Below are 20,630 nucleotides of genomic sequence, written 5' to 3'. Positions count from 1 at the left end.
GCTAAAACTACAGTAAAGCGCCGCTAAAATTAGTGGCGCTTTACCGCTAATTGGAATGCATGGGCAGTGCACGGCAACAGGGGTGCTTTTAACCTTTTCTTCAACCGCTAGCTCAGGTTAAAAGCGCCCCAATAGTGGCAGAAAAGCACAGCTAAAACTACGATAAAGCGCAGCTAAAACTACGATAAAGCACCGCTAAAACTACGATAAAGTGCCGCTAAAACAACAGTAAAGCGCAGCTAAAACTACGATAAAGCGCAGCTAAAACTACGATAAAGCACCGCTAAAACGACAGTAAAGCGCAGCTAAAACTACGATAAAGCGCAGCTAAAATGACAGTAAATGGCCGCTAAAACGACAGTAAAGCGCAGCTAAAACTACGATAAAGCGCCACTAAAACGTCAGTAAAGCGCAGCTAAAATGACAGTAAATTGCCGCTAAAATGACAGTAAAGCGCAGCTAAAACTACGATAAAGAGCCACTAAAACGTCAGTAAAGCGCAGCTAAAATGACAGTAAATCGCCGCTAAAACTACGATAAAGCGCCGCTAAAACATCAGTAAAGCACAGCTAAAACTACAGTAAAGCGCTGCTAAAATTAGTGGCACTTTACCACTAATTGGAATGCATGGGCAGTGCTTCCGAAGCACGGCAACAGGGGTGCTTTTAACCTTTTCTTCAACCGCTAGCTCAGGTTAAAAGCGCCCCAATAGTGGCAGAAAAGCGCAGCTAAAACTACGATAAAGCGCCGCTAAAACTACGATAAAGCGCAGCTAAAACTACGATAATGCGCCGCTAAAACTACAATAAAGAGCCGCTAAAACAACAGTAAAGCGCAGCTAAAACTACGATAAAGCGCCACTAAAACGACAGTAAAGCGCAGCTAAAACTACGATAAAGCGCCACTAAAACGTCAGTAAAGCGCAGGTAAAATGACAGTAAATTGACGCTAAAACGACAGTAAAGCGCAGCTAAAACTACGATAAAGCGCCACTAAAGCGTCAGTAAAGCGCAGCTAAAATGACAGTAAATCGCCGCTAAAACTACGATAAAGCGACGCTAAAACATCAGTAAAGCACAGCTAAAACTACGATAAAGCGCAGCTAAAACGACAGTAATGCGCAGCTAAAACTACGATAAAGCGCCACTAAAACGTCAGTAAAGCGCAGCTAAAACGACAGTAAAGCGCAGCTAAAACTACGATAAAGCGACGCTAAAACATCAGTAAAGCACAGCTAAAACTACGATAAAGCGCAGCTAAAACTACAGTAAAGCGCCGCTAAAATTAGCAGCGCTTTACCGCTAATGGACCCGCCGCCCCAGTGTGAAAGCAGTCTAAAGGCAGGCGTCCCAATACTTTTGACAATATAGTGTATTTCCAATGCACATGAACCTCCGACACATAGGTGTAGTGAGCCCTAAAATGTGGACAAAAAACAAACATAAAATCACCTGAATGTACTACACTCAGGCGTGAACGTAGCCTAGGTAATCGGTAGAAAATTCTGGCTGTTCACCTACAATTAGCTCCAAGAGTAATTAGAAGTCCCAAAGTGCAGTTAGCATTTCTGGCCACTAGATGTCAGCACGGCGCCCACATGAAAGCTTTGCCTGTCCCAGCAGAGTCCAAGGTGCAGAGTCAGGAAATGATGTCAGCTCCTGGGCACAGAACACACCTTAATTACCTGGGCAGGGAGACACAGACAGCAAACAGATCTGCTGGAGAGAGGGGAGAGGAGAGGACGCAGCAGCCTGCAGTACCATGGACAAGGAGGGCTCTTCCCCATGGGATATGGGGCTGCTCAGGACCTTTGACTCCAGGGAGTTCTGTGGTTGGGAGAAGATTGGATCTGGGGGATTTGGACAGGTTTATAAAGTCAAACATATCTCCTGGAAGACCTGGCTGGCCATCAAGTGTCCTCCCAGCCTGCATGTGGATGAGAAGTAAGTGACAGGCAGCAGATCACCTTCCCAGCAAGGAGAGGGGGCTACTTACCTGCCATGGAGGCAGAGCTACCTCTACTGTGCATTGGGGGAGTTGGTGCAACTTTGTTTAGTGTTTTTGATTGTTGTTGTTACATGTTGTGGCATTGCACTACGTGGATGATCTTTATGTTTTTATTTTTTTTTCTCTACGTTGTTTGCAATATATGAATACAATGTATCAATATTTTAAAAATAGATACAATGTACAACATATTTATTTAGACTTTTGTTTCTCTGGCAGGCTATAGTCTTTGCCAAGGGGTAGCTTCCAGGGTAGCAGATTTTTAGGGGGTCTCCAAATTCTGCCCTACATTTTCAGGCCTGGTTCCCACCTATGCTTTTGATCATCTGTTTCTGCAGTGCTTTTTGTGGTGCATTTAGCGTGGGTTTTTTTTTTTTTTTTTTGTGCGGTTTATATAATTTTTTATTTTTTTGCAAACTGTGCATTTTTGGTTTAATAAACTTCAATAGACAAGCTGCAGAAAAGCATGTAGTGCCAGGATTTGTGTGTGTGTGTGTGTGGTAAGCCCCCTGCACTATATACTTGTTGGTAGATCAAAAGGAGATCACATAATCAGATTGTAGAGTGTATGGTGTGTGCGTTTTTCATTTATTATTATTATTATTATTATTATTATTATTATTATTGAAAAAACTGCTTTTCTGCAGCTTGTCTATTGAAGTTTATTAAACCAAAAATGCACAGTTTGCAAAAAATAATATAAACCACCAAAAAATGCAAATAAATATGTAAAAAAATAAATAAAATAAAAAATATAATATTAATAATTAAAATATTTAATATATAAAAAAAAATATATATATTTTTTAATTATTACATTTTTTTACAAATTTATTTGCATTTTTTTTGTGCTAATTTTGTTAGGCAGATTTAAAAAAAAAATGCAAATTGTGACAAAATTGCATTCCTGCCACTACACTTATTCTTGCATCTCCTCCGTTTAAATTTTATTGCACCGTTTTGCGTTGAGGGTTTTTTTTTTTTTTTTTTTCAATAAACGTTGACAGAAAAGCTGCAAAAAAAAAAAAAAAGCTGCGCTTTTGCCACAATTTGTGTTTTTAAAGTCCCTGACTATTTCCAGAGATATAGAAGCTGAAAAAAATAAATAGATGTGAATGTGTCCCATAGGATACCATGTTGAATTGACTGTAGTGCATTTCTGCAAAAAGCACAAAAAAAAACGCATAGTTGTGAACCAGGTCTTTTCGATTTGTGCATTTAAAAATTTTGTGAGACATCCGGGGGCAGGTTGAATTGTTCACCATTCATATTGCAATATAAACATAGGATCTCTAGGCAATATGACTTTTAGATTCAATAAAAAATTTGCAAACTTAAATTATCTAATCGGGTAAGCCCCCTGCACTACATACTTGTTGGTAGATCAAAAGGAGATCACATAATCAGATTGTAGAGTGTATGGTGAGCTCTAGTGCAACAATACAATTACCTTTTTAGATATACCCAAACTATGCATAATTTAGGTTGCTCCTAATTCGACAATCAGTCTGTATCCAATCAGGCAGGCCTTTGTACTACACTAATGTTGTTAGATCTGAAAGGAGATGGTAGAATCAGAATGTATTGTATAAGGCTAACTTTGTTGCATTGCTTTTAGATAAAAAAATAAATAAAAATCTCACAGCAATGAAATAAAGTTAGCCTTATACAATACATTCTGATTCTACCGTCTCCTTTTAGATCTAACAACATCAGTGTAGTACAAAGGCCTGCCTGATTGGATACAGACTGATTAGATAATTTAGGTTGCTCCTCATTTGACATGGTTTGGGCATATCTAAAGTTGATTGTGCAGAGATTGTAGGATCTGATTGTAATGTTGCACTAGAGCTCACCATACAATCTGATTGTATAATCTCTTTTTTGATATACCAACAATTTTATATAGTGCAAGGGCCTTCCTGATTGGATAGATTAGGGAGGTCTTTTTATTACGGTTTTTATAATTTAAAAAACAAAAAAATGATTGTATGGGGACTCGTCGTTGCCACGCAAAGAACTACATTGGTCTCTAATACATCTATTTAAAAAAAAAATGATGAATTGGATACCAATCTAATTCTTCGTGTGGTAACGAAGAGTCCCCATACACAATCTCTTTGTACAAAAAAAAAAAAAAGAGATTGTGTATGGGGACTCTTCGTTACCACACGAAGAATTAGATTGGTATCTAATTCATCTATTTTTTTTTTTAAATAGATGCATTAGAGACCAATGTAGTTCTTTGTGTGGCAACGACGAGTCCCCATACAATCATTTTGTGTTTTTTTTTTTTGTTTGTTTTTGTACAATCAACTCTTTATTTTTTAGCAAAACTGTGTGATAAGACCTCCCTAATCTATCCAATCAGGAAGGCACTTGCACTACATAATTGTTGGTAGATCATACAGTCAGATTATAACATGTGGTGATCTTGAAGACTGTGTGCGTAGAAACGGTTGCACTTTTCAAGGGGTTGTTTTGGGGATTTGTCTGCACCTTCAATACATTTGCATTACCAAATCTTGCTTTCTGCGTTGTGTATACTGAGCAAAGGCCCGCTGGCCAGGGTAGTTCATTGGTGCTTTGGGGAGGTTGGAAGGCTACAATATGTGTATTCAATTTGCAATACGTATTATTAAAAAAAAAATCACTGTGAGATTATTTGCTGTGTGTATTAAGCAAAAGACTTCCCCAGATTTTTTTCTTTTTTTGGCAGGGCTTGGGAAAGACATAACTGACTTCAGTCTTCAATATGTGCATTACAAAACAAATTTGAGATTTGCTATTGGTAGCAATAAAATGTTTGCCTTTTTTTTTTTTTTTTTTTTTTTTTTTTTTTGCTGTGTTGGGGAAGCGATGGCTCTGCAAGATTTGCAAAGGGAAGGGTAGTAAATTGGCACTTAAGTGGAAAACTAGGAGGGTTCCAGGAAGTATATTGCATTTCCAATAAGTACAAAGTCTAATGAGCAAGGACTGTGGCCATAAATGAATGAGTGGCAGACTGGCACTTTTTAAGGGAATTTTTTTTTTATGCACATATTGCAAATGTAGTGTTGAGTAGTTTCCAGTGAATGTGGCTGGTGCATTATCCTGGATCTGTGGCGGTGTTAGAAATTTAACTTCTGCTTGTTACATTTGGCACCTTTTCAGGGGGGAGGAGGGAGCAGATACCTTTCTAATACTGGCATTTGCTCCCACTTCCAGGCATAGATCGCTGCAGTGACCTAAGCCACGTCCGGCGCCTCCTCCGCCCCCCACACTGTCTTCTAGGAGACACACAGGTCCCAGAAGACCGCAGGGACCAATGGGATAATGCATGCGCAGTAGGGAACCATGAAGTGAAGCCGCAAGGCTTCACTTCCTGATTCCCTTAACGAAGATGGCTGCGCCTCCACCCAAAGGGGCAAATCGGCTTCGGGACCTGACATCGCGGGCGCCCTGGACAGGCAAGTGTCCATATATTAAAAGTCGGTAGCTGCATGTAGCTGCTGACTTTTTTAATAATTTTTTTGGCGGAACTCCTTAACCCCTTCCTGCCGCTGCCTCCTGGTCCTTTAAGAACTTCTAGATGCCGGGAAGTGGGTATTTGGATGTCACATGATCAGAAAACTCCCAATTGCAAGTATGCCTCAGGAGCTTTCCAGTCACCGCCGGTAACTGGGCTGGGAGCACCGAGGGCTCCCAGCTCAGTTTTGTATTTACACAGGGTCTCTTTCCGTTAAAGCCCACCCACCAAGAGGCTGCATACATGCGAGGGGCCGCGGTGTAAAGAGGTTAATGGGGGGGAGAAAAGTACTGCATATCGGGGTGTGTGTATTGGCCATACATTATACTATTCTTGTTCAATTTTGTTTTTTTAGATTTGCCAAACCATATACTAATGATGAGGTCATACCTAAACACTTTCAATCAGGTAGGCCTTTGTGCTACATAGTTGAAGGTAAATCTAAAGGAAATTGAACAAGACAATTAAATAATGTATTCAATACCTGGCACAGACCATACTTTTTAGGTTTTCAGGGTAATAGGTGGGTTCTCTAAGGGTCTGAGGTTATAAATGTACTATTTGTACATTAGAATAAATTAACAGACTTTAATGAGGGCTGCTGGTAGATCATTAACCATGCACCTTGTGCACAATGACCCAGTACCTGTATTCTTTGTGTCCGATTGTGACAACCTTTTTTATAAGGACACAAGTCTGTAAACTTTTTATGCTTTTGTTTGCAAAACGCAGTGGGAGGAGATTTACTAAAGCTGGTGCACGCACAACCTGGTGAAGCTGTGCATAGTAACCAATCGGCTTCAAGGTTTCATTGTCAAAGCGGTTGTATACCCGCAATCCTTTTTTATTTTTTTTACACCTGAAAGGCAAAAGGCATAATGAGCTAATATGCACCGCATAGTAGCTCATTATGAAATACTTACCTTGGAACGAGGTGTTGAGTACTTACCTGGTCCACCTCGAGCGAGATGTCATCTTGCCTCGGCGTGTCTTTCGGGTATCGCCGCTCCAGCGCTGTGATTGGCTGGATCGTGAAATATAATTTACATATATTTACTCTTTTGAATGCAGTTTGCTTTCATATAAGAATGACTGACATAGGCTTTGGATCCAAAGTTTGTCCTCGCTGACCGTATAACAATCCTTTTAGGTAGCATCATCCAGTTCAGAAGTTGGCTATTTTAATTCTGTACGATTGACATGCTGCAGTGATGGGTCATGTGCTAATCCTGTGTGAACCATCACAGGTGTCACAGATTACCAATGTGGGCTGCGGCGTCTTGAACTCCTGTTATGTTGACTTCAGGGCTGATGTTAGACTATTTTGCGCCCTAGGCAGGACCAGCTACTTGCAGCCCCCCCATCAGCAATGTTATAGGAGATGGGGGGGACTCGGAGTAACAGAGATGGTGTGCAGCGACATGCAGCCCCTAAATAAAAACAAGGCTTACCAGTTCAACTCCAGGGAAATAATCAAAGGGTTGTGCCTCCACAAGGCCAAATCTCCCCCACGGGAGAGGCGCACTGCCCACACCAGTACCCCATTCGGTGCGTGGCGCTCACCTGGTCCAAGACCCACAGGAGGACCAATGACTGCCATTGCCATCTAGAAAAAGGGCAGGGCAGTGGCATACCAAGCACCAGGCATTGGAGCCAACAGGGAGAGCGGGACAAATTGTCTGCATTAACCCCGTAGACACAAGCATCCAATAAAATAAATAAAAATATGACGGACTACCACAGGTCAAAGTCAAACCATACGAACCAGCGGCTGTGGCTGCAACCAAGATGGCAGTGCACCCTAGGCGCCTGCCTAGTGGTAGCACCAGCCCTGGTTGACTTGCCAGCAGTCAGTGTTGGCAACCCTGTAAGCTGAATTGTTTGAGGCTTTCCGCTTTCAAATCGGTGGTCTTTAAATCCTGTTAATTGGTGGGGCTGGCCTGCTTGGAGTTGACTTTTGCAGTTGATATCGTGTCGCATGTTCAGCTCAGTCTGCTTCGACTTGCTGCTCATTGGATTGCTTAGAAAGCCATTTGAATTTGGTGGGTTTCCACTGGAGAAAGTGGAGTAGATAGAAAAGGTGGTTGCATTGGAGGGGCTTAGTGGCTAAATGGTTGCCTGGCTCTGGCTAGGGGTTCTTACCCCACAGGATTTCTGCTTTTTATAGAGGTTTTCTCTAGTTGTTAATGAAGTTGGCTTCTAAAGTAAGGAAGGGGGGGGGGGGAGAAACACCTTGGCTCCCAGTTTGGAGATTTTGGCTCCTGAATCCCATACTAATGTGTCCACCCCGATTTAAAGTGCACCTGTCACTTGGGTAAAGTCATTCAAATGGCAGGAGAACAGGGGCGGACTGACCATTGAGGCTCTCGGGCACTGGCCGAGGGCCCCATGCCACTAGGGTTCCCCATCAGGGTTTCCAGGCTCAATAAAACCAAGGACAGTATGTAAAATTCTGTGTGTGGGGGGTTTTTTTTTTTTTTTTTTTACATCTGTCCCTGATATGTCCGAAACCGACATGCTTTTGATGTGAAAATCCTGAGATTTTAGCTGCACTGCCTCCTGGCGTGGTGGCCATCTGTAAGCCTGGGGGTCCCCATAATCTTCTATTGCCCGGGGGCCCCATGAGTTGTCAGTCCGCCCCTGCAGGAGAACATAAAAGCAGATGCCTCGAGGTAACTATACGCTTAGGCAGGGGTGCTTTGTATGCCACTAAGTTTCCGAGGTTGCTCTACCACCCTCATCCATATGACGCTTTAATAAAAATTATGTAAATGATATAATACATGACTATAGTATATACCTCTAAACTGTATACTGGTCTACTTTTACAAATCGGACCCTTTGTCTGCTGATGTCTACATTGTACAGACGAAGCATGCAAAATCCACTGTCTTGTTTTACAAACCAGAACGCTCCTTTATGTTTTCTAAGAACATAATTACACAGGAATATGAGCCGTGGCTTGTATGGGTAAAAATACTGCCAATTAAGTCATTTTCAGATTTGCGAATGGCCTCGGGCATTGCCAAATTTCCTGAAAATCCTTTCATGTTAATATTTTTTTTTACACTACTTTATTATGTCGTGCTTGCAGAGGACTAAATGCTCCTGCGACTGTCACGCCAGGTTCTGCAGAGAAACCCTTGGCAACAAGTAGGATCAGTCTATGATCTGCTGAGGTTCTTCAAAGCACTGGCAGAATGTCCACTATCGGGGACGTAATTCTGAATCGTGGGGCCCTCAGGGTTACTTCCCTCTGTAGCAGCTGGTAGTGTCATTTATAACAATACATGTAATTGATCTTAATATAGAGGATGCCTAAATCAAGGACAAGCAGCAGACGAGGTGATGGCATAGTCGGTATTATGGGGACCGGTGGTGGTTGTGGTGGTGGTGGTGGTGGTTGTTTCTTGTGCACAATTTCTCCAAAACCTTAATACAAAAATTTGTTCAACTCCTATATAGAATTCGAAACCTCAGCTGTCCTATCAGGTTTTAGCTGAGCAATTTGTGACTGCATTACACAATGATAAAGTGACCCTAAACAAAAGCCACACCAGTGGCTTCTAAGTGGTCACTGGCACCGTAGCCATTGGAATAGTCTCCAAGGCTTGTGGCCAAGGCTGTGCAACTCGGCACCTAAACTAAGGAGGGGGAGGTTGTCTTCAGATGATGTTCCTGAAGGGGCCCTTCTCTAGTGGACATGAGTTTTGGAGGCCACAGTCCTCCAACACTGTCAGGCAAGTGCACCATTTTCATTATCGTCACCATGTACAGTTCTCAGGATCACTAGACCAGTTTTCACAAAGATAACAGACGATTTTTCCAACCAAGGAGGATTCAGTATGGGTGTTTGTATACAAATCATTCTCAATGTACAGTAGTTTCTATACTCTGCATGATATTTAACTTCATCTATAGCTATTTCAAAAAAATGACAAACTAATTTTAACTTTTTTGTGCTTTCTTTTCTTTTCTTTTTTTTTCTTCTTTCTTTCTGTTTTGGTTTTATTTCAGGTGCTTCATTTTATATTCACATCTGTTGGATAAATTGGCTTCCAATCAAAGTGTAAAGGTTCCTACTGACAAGGCAATTGTATAATGACGCATTGGCCAAACAAAGAACCATGGGCATACACAGTGTACTGTATATGAGCCAAGAAATAATCCTTACAGCGGTCATTTTCCAGAGAAGTGGCCTACAGACTTACTATGGTGTGTCCCCCCCCCCCCCCCCCCCAAATTCTAATGTCTATAGTAGGGTGACCAGACATCCCCAGTTTCAGGGGACAGTCCCCTGATTGAGGGCACTGTCCCTGGACCAAGTCTGTCCCTGGTTTTGGATTTGGATTTATTAGGGGCAATTTCAAAGACAGTCAGTGCAGAATTAAAAAAATAATAATAATTAAACACCCCCGCTCCGCCGTGCCTACTAGCATAGGGGGGTTGTATTTTTTCCATTATCTGTGCCCCTTTCTGATGATCATGAACTGGTCGGAGCGGAGGGAATATTTCTTCAGTTTTGGGCGCATGCCCATTCTGCTTAGCTCGCATGTTCTTCTGCCTTGGCTCAAGTTCTGGCCAGCCACCTGCCTATCTCCTTGCCTTCCCTGGTGGAGTGATCTTCCTCCGCTCCCCACCCAGTAGTAGCCGGGGCCCGAAGAGTAAGACTTGAGAGTCTGTGAGGCGGGCGGCAATGGGCAGAGAGTGCCGATTGTTGCCATTACTAGTAAAGAAAAAATATGTCCCCGGATTTCATTTTAAAAATCTGGTCACCTTCGTCTATAGGCACAATAACTGTGGTGGAGACATTGGTTTGTAATCTATGGAAGGAATATCAACATTAACAAGGAACATACAGCTGGTTGCTTAATGTTACAGATCTTCTGGTTTTAAATGGCTCTTCAGTTGCCCGGACTTGTCTGTACTTTGCATGAATGATGCATATGGCTTTGAGCGGGGGAGGAGGGGTTATTTGTCCCCTGGACCCACCCAGCAAGTTTCTCAAAGCTAATGTTGACATGCAATGTCTCCTAGAGCCTCTTTACAAGACAAGGTGTATGGAAATTGAGTTATTGAAATGGAGATGGGTTCACCCTGTGACTAGTGAATGCTGTATGGTCGCTATCTATTCATTGATGAAGGGTGATGGTTGGTGGATTAATGAACCAGTTTAGTTCGAGTTTAGCAAACTGTCCTATGTTTTTGGTATTCTTATTGGACTACCTTTTTGTAGAAATGCACTTAGAATTTTTTATTTAATTTTTTTACCTTTTTTTTTATTTTTTTTTATTTTTTTTGGAAAAGCCAACTGCACCACTAAAGCCCACATATGCAAATGGCAACTTCTAATTTCTGAAGTTGTGCTTTTTGCCCTGCTTCCTTCTTCCTGCTGGATCTCAATATTGGCCAACTACTTATAATTGGGTGTCAGGGCCCAGCATGACTTTATTTTGCTTGCACACAGTCGGAAACTCCGCCAGCAAAAGTCTGATGTGAGCTTTTGGTCCGAAATTCTGACCGTGTGCATGCTCCATCGGATTTTTGCTGTCGCAATTTCCGTCAGCAAAAGATTGAGAGCTGGTTGCGATTGTCTGTAGCAATTCCGACGCATGCTCTGAAACAGTTTGAGCATTGGACTTAATTTTTTTTCTCAGCTCGTCGTAGTGTTGTACGTCACTGCATTCTTGACGGTCGAAAGTTCAGAGAACTTTTGTATGACCGTGTATATGTAAGCCAAGCTTGAGTGGAATTCCGTCAGAAAAAAACATCCAAGGTTTTTCTGACGGAAAATCCGTTCGTGTGTACGCGGCATTAGAATTTGAAATCTCTATTCATGTTGAACTTGAATGCAGGTGGAAGATGAAGCTCTACAACAGGGGTCTCAAATGTTTAAACAAAGGGCCAGTTCACTGTCCTTAGGACTTTAGGAGGCAAGACTATGACCAGTGGAAGTAAAGTAAAGGGCTCACTTCCCACTCCAATGGCCATGAACCCGGAACGGCCCTGACTACTCAGACATCTATGATGTCAAGTACCCTCCCGATTCTTTTTTTTTTTTTTTTTTTTTTTCCTCTCTTATGCTTCGCGGCTCTTTCCCTTGCTCCTCTAAGGGCTGGATACCCTTCCCCCTCCTTCTCCCTCTCTTTTCTCTCTTTCTCCTTCTAAACCGTGGATTGATTCAGGGTAACATCTCACCAGCGGCGCTTAGATGCTCACTCTCCAGTGGGTATTTGGCGCCTTAACTAAGCTCAAAAATCAATCAATCAAAGAATTCCCAGCATCATTTGGAGTAAACCATGCCCCATCATTGGTTTTTTAATGGTGCCCTGTTTTTGGTATTAGTGGGAATAATGGTACACAATTTTTTTTTTTTTTTTGTTTAATTGGGAGCAATAGCACCCCCATCATTGAGCACTATTCCAGTCAGTGACACCAAAGGGTCGGATAGAGGTAAGCCAAGGGCCACATCTTGCTCCTGGGCTGCAGTTTGGAGAACACTGCTCTACAAGATATATCTACAAATGCAGTTTGGCACTGCTGAATCCTTCATGTGCACCATCTAACGTTGCATAATGGAAGTTGATATCAGAATAAGATCCTGGACTTTTGGGTCAGGTGGTTTTTGCATTCCCAAACAAGTCTATGGGCATTCAATGCCCTCTTGAAGGAAGTCAACTGCAGATAAAATGTGAGATGCTTCTGAAATCATTAAAATTGATAATCTGTTGACACAAACCCAAAGGTCATTGATGCAGGCCCATTGTATATATGTCCAACTTTCTGCTTTGTCAAGCCTTCCTGATGCTTACTATTAAAGTCTGTAGGATATTGCTGATTTTTTGCAAAATTTATAGGTGGCTTGCTTACGAACAGGGTATTGGCCTGTCTGCCTGTACTTTGCGTGGGCACCTGGTACAGCTACGGCTTTCTCATTGTTTAGCTGAACTGAAGAGACTTAAGTCGCTGAATAGAGAAGTAATTGTTAGGTGCTCACTAGGAGTTCTTTGTGGCAAGGCTATAGAAGGACAAAACGGACTGACTAAAAAAAAAAGGTAACCGAGGGTAGCTACTCCTTTATTCATATTGATTGATTAATGCCGGTGGTCTATTGTATTTGAACACACCTGAAAATATCTCTTTGGGTGGACTTATAACTAAATTGCTTACCACTTTTTTCCCATCTGGTGATCTTGCAAAAAAAAAAATTCTGTCCCATGGTCACTCATTGTTTTGTATCCATGGAGGAGCAGCGTTGTCAACCTAGGACATGGCTACAGAACAATTCCACCTTTCCTTCGCCATAACATAGGTTGGAGTATTTCTGTAGCCCATAAATAGTTGGAAACAATGTCACAGATAACAGTATGCCTTGTGGCTTCACATCCTGGTTCCCTACTGCGTATGCACGAGTCGCGCTGCGCGTCCTGACTGGTACCTGTGTGTCTCCCAGAAGACAGTGGGGGGAGGAGGGGCCATCAGGGGCGGACTGACAACTCATGGGCCCCCGGTCAATAGAAGATTATGGGGACTCCTGGGCTTACAGATGGCCACAACGCCAGGAGGCAGGGCAGCTAAAATCTCAGGATGTTCACATCAAAAGCGTGTCGGTTTCTGACATATCAGGGACAGATGTAAAAAAAACACAGATTTTTACATACTGTCCCTGGTTTCATTGAGCCTGGCAACCCTGATAGGGCCCCCTAGTGGCATGGGGCCCTCGGGCAGTGCCCGAGAGCCCCAATGGTCAGTCCGCCCCTGGTGGCCTTACATGGCATAGATTGCCGCAGTTTATGTGGCGATCTATCACCGGAAGTGGGTCGCAAATACCTGTATTAGACGGGTATCTGCTCCCCCTCCCCTGAAAGGTGACAAATGTGACACCGGAGGGGGGAGGGGAACCAGATAAGCGAATGTTACATTTTTGGGGGGGAACTCCACTTTAAGGTTTTGGGGTTTGAAAGATGGGATTTATTTTTGTTTTTTCAATTGAATTTGTAAATCCATGAGACCTTTTCAGGGGAAAAGTCCTTAAACTCTGGCCTATTCTTAGAAACCGGGGACAATGGGGAACTAGAACTTGGAGAGTACATTGTTATCTTTTACAGGATGTTTTGTGGGTTAACATACTATTTTTAACATGGCTTTTCTTTTGTTGATGTAGCAACCTGTTTTAGTGAATAAACTGGGGACATTTGTGACAGATGAGTGTTGGTAATAAACACCTTGCAGCTCTTTGGCACAAACCTGTCATTTTTTCTTATATGTCTAATGCAACAAAGGTGGTTCAACAAGTTCTACCATTCTAAAAAAAAAACCTTCCCATATGCATTCCACACAGGAACAAGGGGCCTTATGTGTGAAATGCACCTTCTGTGTCTGTGCCCAGCTGAATAGAAAAACGTTCCTTCTCTGCGTTTAGGGCATATTGTATAGAACTAAAGCAGAAATATGTATGTGTGTGTGTGTGTGTGTGTGTGTGTGTGTGTGTGTGTGTGTGTGTGTGTGTGTGTGTGTGTGTGTGTATATATGTATGTATGTATATGTATAATTATTTTTTTGGTTTGTGTCCTTGGAATGATTATCCCTTACTTCCTGTGGGCCCAATATCTCTAACCCATCAACTAATAGCTTTTGTCTTCTAAGCATATGGAAAGGACATCTAAAACCAGATTGGATGCTTTCAATCAGTGGTATCCAAACTGTGGCCCGGGGTTGGATGTGACCCTTTGCATGCCTTTCTCCAGCCCATTTGGCACTATTCCTTCCATTGACGCCAATGATGGGGGAACTATTCCTCCCCTTAATTCCAAAGATGGACTGTTTTACTCCCACTGACACCCAGGATAATATCGACTCCCAATAGCCACAGTCTAGAGTCTGAAGAACAATAAACTGGTCTTGTTTAGAAAGTTTGCTGCTTTTTAGATGAAACGCCTATCCTCTTTCATTCACAATAGTTTGAGGCTCAGTTGAATGTAACGACTAACATTACATCAAATCACAATTCTGCTATAAATTCTAATTATCTTCCCCAGAATGTGCACTTCTGACTAACTTATGCACAGAGTAGAGAGCGGGGCCAGCTTTAAGGCAGGGCAAAAGGGGAAGCTACCCTGGGCCCTGTCATTGTTGTGGAGCCCAAATCAGCTCCCAACTATCCCAGTTTTAGTCCCGTGCTGTGTTCTGATATCTCGATGTGAAGTGCTGCTACTAATGCTGCCCAGCTCTGCCCTTTTATTGTGTAGAGATGACTCGCCTGCAGGCCCTGTGTTTAGGTAAAATAAAGAGGGGGGGTGGGAGGGCAAGCCAAAGCACTATTGCATGGTCAAGTACATAAGGTGGCCGGTAATCGATCATTTCCCTGATATGGTGGTGTTGTGGTAAGCATATAGAAAAAAAAAGGGGGGGGGGGAAGTACCTGGTTCTAGAACACCAGGAAAAGGGGGTTACTTTTTGACGACAAGAAATAGATCAAATTAATTTATGCAAAATATAAAGATTTTATTCCTAAAGTAAATCTATTAGTAAAGACCCTGTTTTTACATGTAAATAACCGTCATTCATATGTAAATAGCGACGGGATTCGTATGTAAATAGTTGAGGCCGGCAGCATTCATAAATAAAGGCGACATTCATATGTATATCATGCCCCTCTGTGCCCATCAGTGAGCAGTATTACTGTACAGTAATCTCTATCAACCAATCAACAAGAAGAAATCATGTGCTGTAACCTCTAGCAACTAATCAGTGAGCCGTAATGTGTGCTGTAAATGATATGCTGTAACCTGGCAACCAATCGCAATTACTGCCTGATCTGATGCAGTAAACTGATTTTAGGTCTAGCTGATATTTATTGTATGTCTCAGAGCAGGTGGAGAGCAAAATTGCGTGGGGGGGCAAGAATTTTATTTTATTTTTGCCCAGGGTCCAATCAATATTAGACGACCCTGGTAGCGAGCCATATTATGTTTAGGCTGCCCGAATAACTTCTCCCCTAATGTAGAGCAAACCTAGAATTGTTGTGGAGCCCTAACCACATTGAGATGTGGTGGGTGTGGAAAAGGTTCTATACATGAACCAAAAATAATGGCATCGAGCTTTTGTTTCTTAGTCGATGTTAAGATATCCATTATGATTATCGGGACTAACCTCTTCCCACTTTCTTTCAGGGAGCGTATTGAGCTGGTTGAGGAAGCCAAAAAGATGGAGATGGCCAAGTTTCGTTGCATCTTGCCCGTTTATGGGATCTGCAGTGAACCCGTTGGTCTGGTCATGGAGTATATGGAGACTGGTTCCTTGGAAAAGCTATTGGCCTCAGAGCGCTTGCCGTGGGACTTGCGGTTCAGGATCATCCATGAGACTGCAGTGGGAATGAACTTTCTCCATTGCATGAACCCACCATTGCTCCACCTGGACTTGAAGCCAGCCAATATTTTGCTTGATGGACATTATCATGTCAAGGTATGGAACATCTACTATTCTAAATTTTGTTATTAATATTGGGTAGACATAATTTTTTTTTTTTTTTTTTTGTCTTCGGTTTATGAAGCTCCATCATATTTTTATAGCACAATATTAATCTTTCAGAGTTCTAGAAACCCAGCACGTTACGCTTGGACCACTAGTGTTGGTGATTCAAGACATGTTTTATGTCCTGGTTGTGTTTAAAAGCAGTGTGTGTGTTTTGTACAACCAGTATTAACTGGCAACCTTTTATCAGTTGGATGTACGGAAGGAAGACCTCTTTTGAGACCAGTCATACAAACTGCCATTGGCTACCATATTGTGTGGTGTGTGTAATATATATATATATATATATATATATATATATATATATATATATATATATATATATATATATATATATATATATATATATATTATACCGTATTGGGGTATAGCGCACACCCCTAAAGTTGCCCCCATTCCTGTGGAAAAGAGTTTTTTTGTACTTACAGTTTTGGTGTCTTGCGCGGCGTCCATCGGGTCCGTCTGCGGCTTCGGGTGTCCTCTTCGTCCGGGTTCGGCGTCCTTCTGCGGCGTCCTCCCCGCTCGTTTCCCGCGCCGAGTTTGAATACTGCGCCGGCATATACCGAGCGCAGTACACTCGGGCAGGCTCGGCTACTGTCGCGCTCACGTCCTGTACGTCCAGGATGTGAGCGCGGAAGAAGCCGAGACTGCCCGACTATACACGAGTGTACTGCGCTCGGTATATGTCGGCGCAGTATTCAAACTCGGCGCGGGAAAGCGTGTCCCACGGTTTTGCCCTGATTTTCAGGGCAAAAAAGTGTGCGGTATACGCCGATAAATACTGTGTGTGTGTGTGTGTGTGTGTGTGTGTATATATGTGTGTGTGTGTGTGTGTGTGTGTGTGTGTGTGTGTGTGTGTATATATATATATATATATATATATATATATAATTACACACCTTCTTTTTTTTTTTTTTTTTTTTTTGTAGTACTCGTTATGTCCACTAAACTGTAGCACAGATCAGAAATTGGAGGTTATAGTAAATCTGTTATGGGAGAAATGGCAGGTCTCTGTGTTTTATGTTCTCCTACAAATACTAGTCTGGATATCATGAAAGTCTTCTGGCTTCTGACTTTGTGTCTTAAAGCTGACAAATTTGGGTTGATGAAGACTTTAAACTCAACTGGCTATAGGTTTGTTTTGAGATGGTAACTTGACCAGATGATCAGCATAGTAGTTGGGCAATTGCCATTTCAGAAGGCAATCGGCAGTGGCGGACTACATATTTCTCACTAGACATGTGCATTCGTTTTAGTGCAAATTTTGGGAATTTTCACTTTCGTTTTAACAAACGCACAGAATCCGAAATCCAAAAGATCCGACATAAAGCATTTTTTACTTTCGTTTCGTTGCAACAACAGTTCGATATAGATAGAAGATTCCACATGATGGTAACAATAGCGATTTGTGTCTACTGAATCTGCGGTCGAATGTGCCTAACCTAACTCTATTAGTCCAAGATTATTCTACTTTGAGAGAAAAGATTCAACATTATAGAGACCTGAAGATCCAACGAAGCAGTTAATAACATACGATCGCCACCAGGACATTAATGGTCAAATTCTCCGCCCATAGGCTATAGAAGAATTCTAATGTTGGTTGACTAGTAATAATAATAAATATAATTATTACTAGTCATACAACATTAGAATTCTACTATAGCTTGTGGGTGGGGCATTCGACCGGAAATGAACGATCGCGGCGTCGTACAGTTTAGCTGCTCCGTCAAATTTTCTTGGAACATTCGACAGACACCATAAGCCTTCAATTGACAGATTCGACCTTAATTCGGGTTTTCGGACTAACGCATTTTTTAATGTAACGAAATTAATAAAAACAAATTTCGGGAGTAACAAAATTTTTTGGACAAAAAAAGAAATTCCGAAACCGAATGTTTCAGTGTGCACATGTCTACTTCTCACTTGGATGCTTTTTTTAAGGGAGAGTGTAAAGGCCACTTACTCCCACTTCAGCTGCTCTGTTGGGGCGTCACGTTCTGAAACTACCAGGTTATTAGCCATGTGGCTCTAGAGTCCATTGTACATAACTTGGCTTCACAAGCCCATAGAGTTGGTTGCCTGAAGATGATAAAAGCACTGCCGAGCTGTGGTAGCCAATCCTTTGCGCTTGTCAGTAAGATGCACCAGCCAGTCCGCAATGGAGGGGAGGGCATGTGTAGAGCATAGTCTTTTGAAACCCTCTTCAATAATCCATCAGGCAGAACACAGTAGATCTATTGGTTGCAAAAACCATATTGGGAGTAGAAAGTTGGCGGGATAGACCCAAAGCAATGGTGGCCGGCAGGAAGCATGCTCCTTCCTCTTCTCTTCCTTTTTTTTTTTTTTCTTCTAAATGGGTTCCATTTTAAGCTAGTGCATTGTTGGTTCACTTACCTTTTTTCCATCACTCTTCCCTTTTTTTTTTTTTTTGTATGAATTTTTACTTCCTGTTACTCCTCAGTAAGGTTGCCCCCATCATCCAAGCCATTCTGGCTGGGGGTTAGTCTGTGTGCTCTCCCCCTCCCTTTGGGACTACATCCCTGTGGGGAGACACTGTGAACCCATTTAGAAAATAAAAAAACTAATCTTTACAGCCCCTTAATTATCTGAGGGGCAGAAATTACTCGTTGCTCAAGGAACCTCTAGCATCCCAAGGAGGAACGTCGGTGTAGAAAGGCTGCCGTAGGCAGTAGATCTGCCTGATGAGTATTAGAATGACTTGCCTCTAAACACTGAGCACAGTCACTTCATTTAGCTTGTTGTTGTAAATGAATATCCTTGATTCTGTTGCACTGTGTAGCCCTATAAGACTTGTAAGAGGAAGCCGCTGACTTGTGTGTTTGATGTGGTACAGTTACTTAACATGCCGCGTCGTGTCCTTTTAGAACCCCCTGAATCTCTCTGGATTATGGTATTGATCCCATAGAATCCATGTGTGTCTTTGATGTGATTATCGCTGCCGTATAGAAAAGTATGTATGTGGGTTTGTGGGGACTTTAAAGTGTAAACAGCCAAACCTTTCACTTTAGTTTTGGATAGACTGGTAGGAGATTAGAAGAGGGTATACTGGTTAAGGGTCTCCAGTATAGAAAGTAATGCAAACTTCAAAAAGTTGTCATAGGAACACAAGGTCAAAGCAGAAATTTACCCCATTAATCATACTATATATATTTTGTAAACTACAAAACGCCCCCTTTTTTTTATATGTTGTAAAAATTAGCAGTCTAGGGTGTCGGCTCTGCTTCTTCCTAGAATGCAGTACATTGTCTACGCTCAATGTGCAACTTGTGTTACTGGCTGGATCTACAGGTGACCAAAATGGGAAGCCTGAAAGTTAAATTAATGCAGCCACTATTTTTATATAATTTTGCTTTACATTTTTTATATATATATATATATATATATATATATAATTTGTTTTAAAGGGATTGTACGGGTTCAGGCTGGTTTGGGGTTTTTAAACCTGTTATACTTGCCTCCACTGTGCAGTTCGTTTTGCACAGAGTGGCCCTGATCGTCCTCTTCTGGGATCCCACGGTGGCTCTCGCAGCTCCTCCCATCCCCGCAAGAAGCCAATCCCCCTCTGGGTTGCTCTCTCCCGAGAGGGTTACCTTGCGGGTGTGCTCCCGTGTGATACACTCGGCGGCCACAGCCGTCAAGTGTATGGCTCGGCTTCGCCCCCCTGGTGTGCTGCGTCATCGATTTGATGGGCAGCAGTGGGGGCCAATGGCTGCACTGCTATCAATCTAACCAATTAACAGCCGACGAGCCGTTTGGAAAGCGACGCAGGAACAAGCCCATGGAAGTTCGGGGCTCAGGTAAGTAAAATGGGGGCACGGGCGGGCCCAGAGAGTACAAGGTGTTCTTTCACCTTAATACATAGGATGCATTAAGGTGAAAAAACACGAAGGCTTACAACTACTTTAAGGGCCCATTTACATGTTTACAGTGCACTACTTTGCGTTGCTTTTTTTTTTTTTTTTGTGCCATTCTAGATTACACCGTGATGGAACATTGAATTTAACAGGCAACGAAATATCATCCACATGAATGCCCACGTTACTGTAATGCAATAGTGTAAATTGGCCCATTCTGAGAATTCTAATTGCTTGGCTTGGGTATATGCCTACACTACAGGGGTGAGCTGCTTGTTTAGGTCAAGTAAAAGCATTTCCCTTACCTGATCCTCCTATCCCCCAGTAGATGGCGCTCCCTCATTCTCTAGGGCAGGGATCTCCAAACTACGTCCATGCGGGTGTCGTGGATCTACACCTCCCATGAGGCATTAAACGGACATTCAGACATGACCAGGCATGATGGAAATTGTAGTTCCTGAACAACTGGAGGGCCAAAGTTTGAAGGCCTCCTAGCGCATTGGTCTCCTAACTGTGGCCCTTTGTTTGCGTTTATCTGGCCCTTGGGGCACTATTGAATCTACTTATACCAACCGTAAAGGATAATTCCACCCCACTGACACAAATGAAGGGGCACAGTCCCTCCCAAAGACTCCAATGATGGGGTCCAATTTCTCCCAATGATGCCAACAACCATGGGGCCCAATTACACCAACAATGGATTCCAG

The 20,630-nt window shown here is 42.4% G+C and overlaps 1 protein-coding gene across 1 annotated transcript in view; it reads left to right on the top strand.

The window, feature by feature from the left end:
* Nucleotides 1–1,663: 1,663 nt before the first annotated feature.
* The window catches only part of RIPK4 (receptor interacting serine/threonine kinase 4), a 41,202-nt gene continuing 22,235 nt past the window's right edge, over nucleotides 1,664–20,630 (top strand). The window contains exons 1-2 of the mRNA XM_040339019.1: nucleotides 1,664–1,943; nucleotides 15,688–15,979. Of these exons, the coding sequence (XP_040194953.1) occupies nucleotides 1,762–1,943; nucleotides 15,688–15,979 (474 nt within the window). The 5' untranslated portion in view covers nucleotides 1,664–1,761. The remainder of the gene's footprint in view (nucleotides 1,944–15,687; nucleotides 15,980–20,630) is intronic.

This window comes from Rana temporaria, chromosome 2 (assembly GCF_905171775.1).
Source record: "Rana temporaria chromosome 2, aRanTem1.1, whole genome shotgun sequence".
Classification (NCBI taxonomy): Eukaryota; Metazoa; Chordata; class Amphibia; order Anura; family Ranidae; genus Rana; species Rana temporaria.
This window is presented reverse-complemented; position numbering and strand designations above follow the sequence as displayed.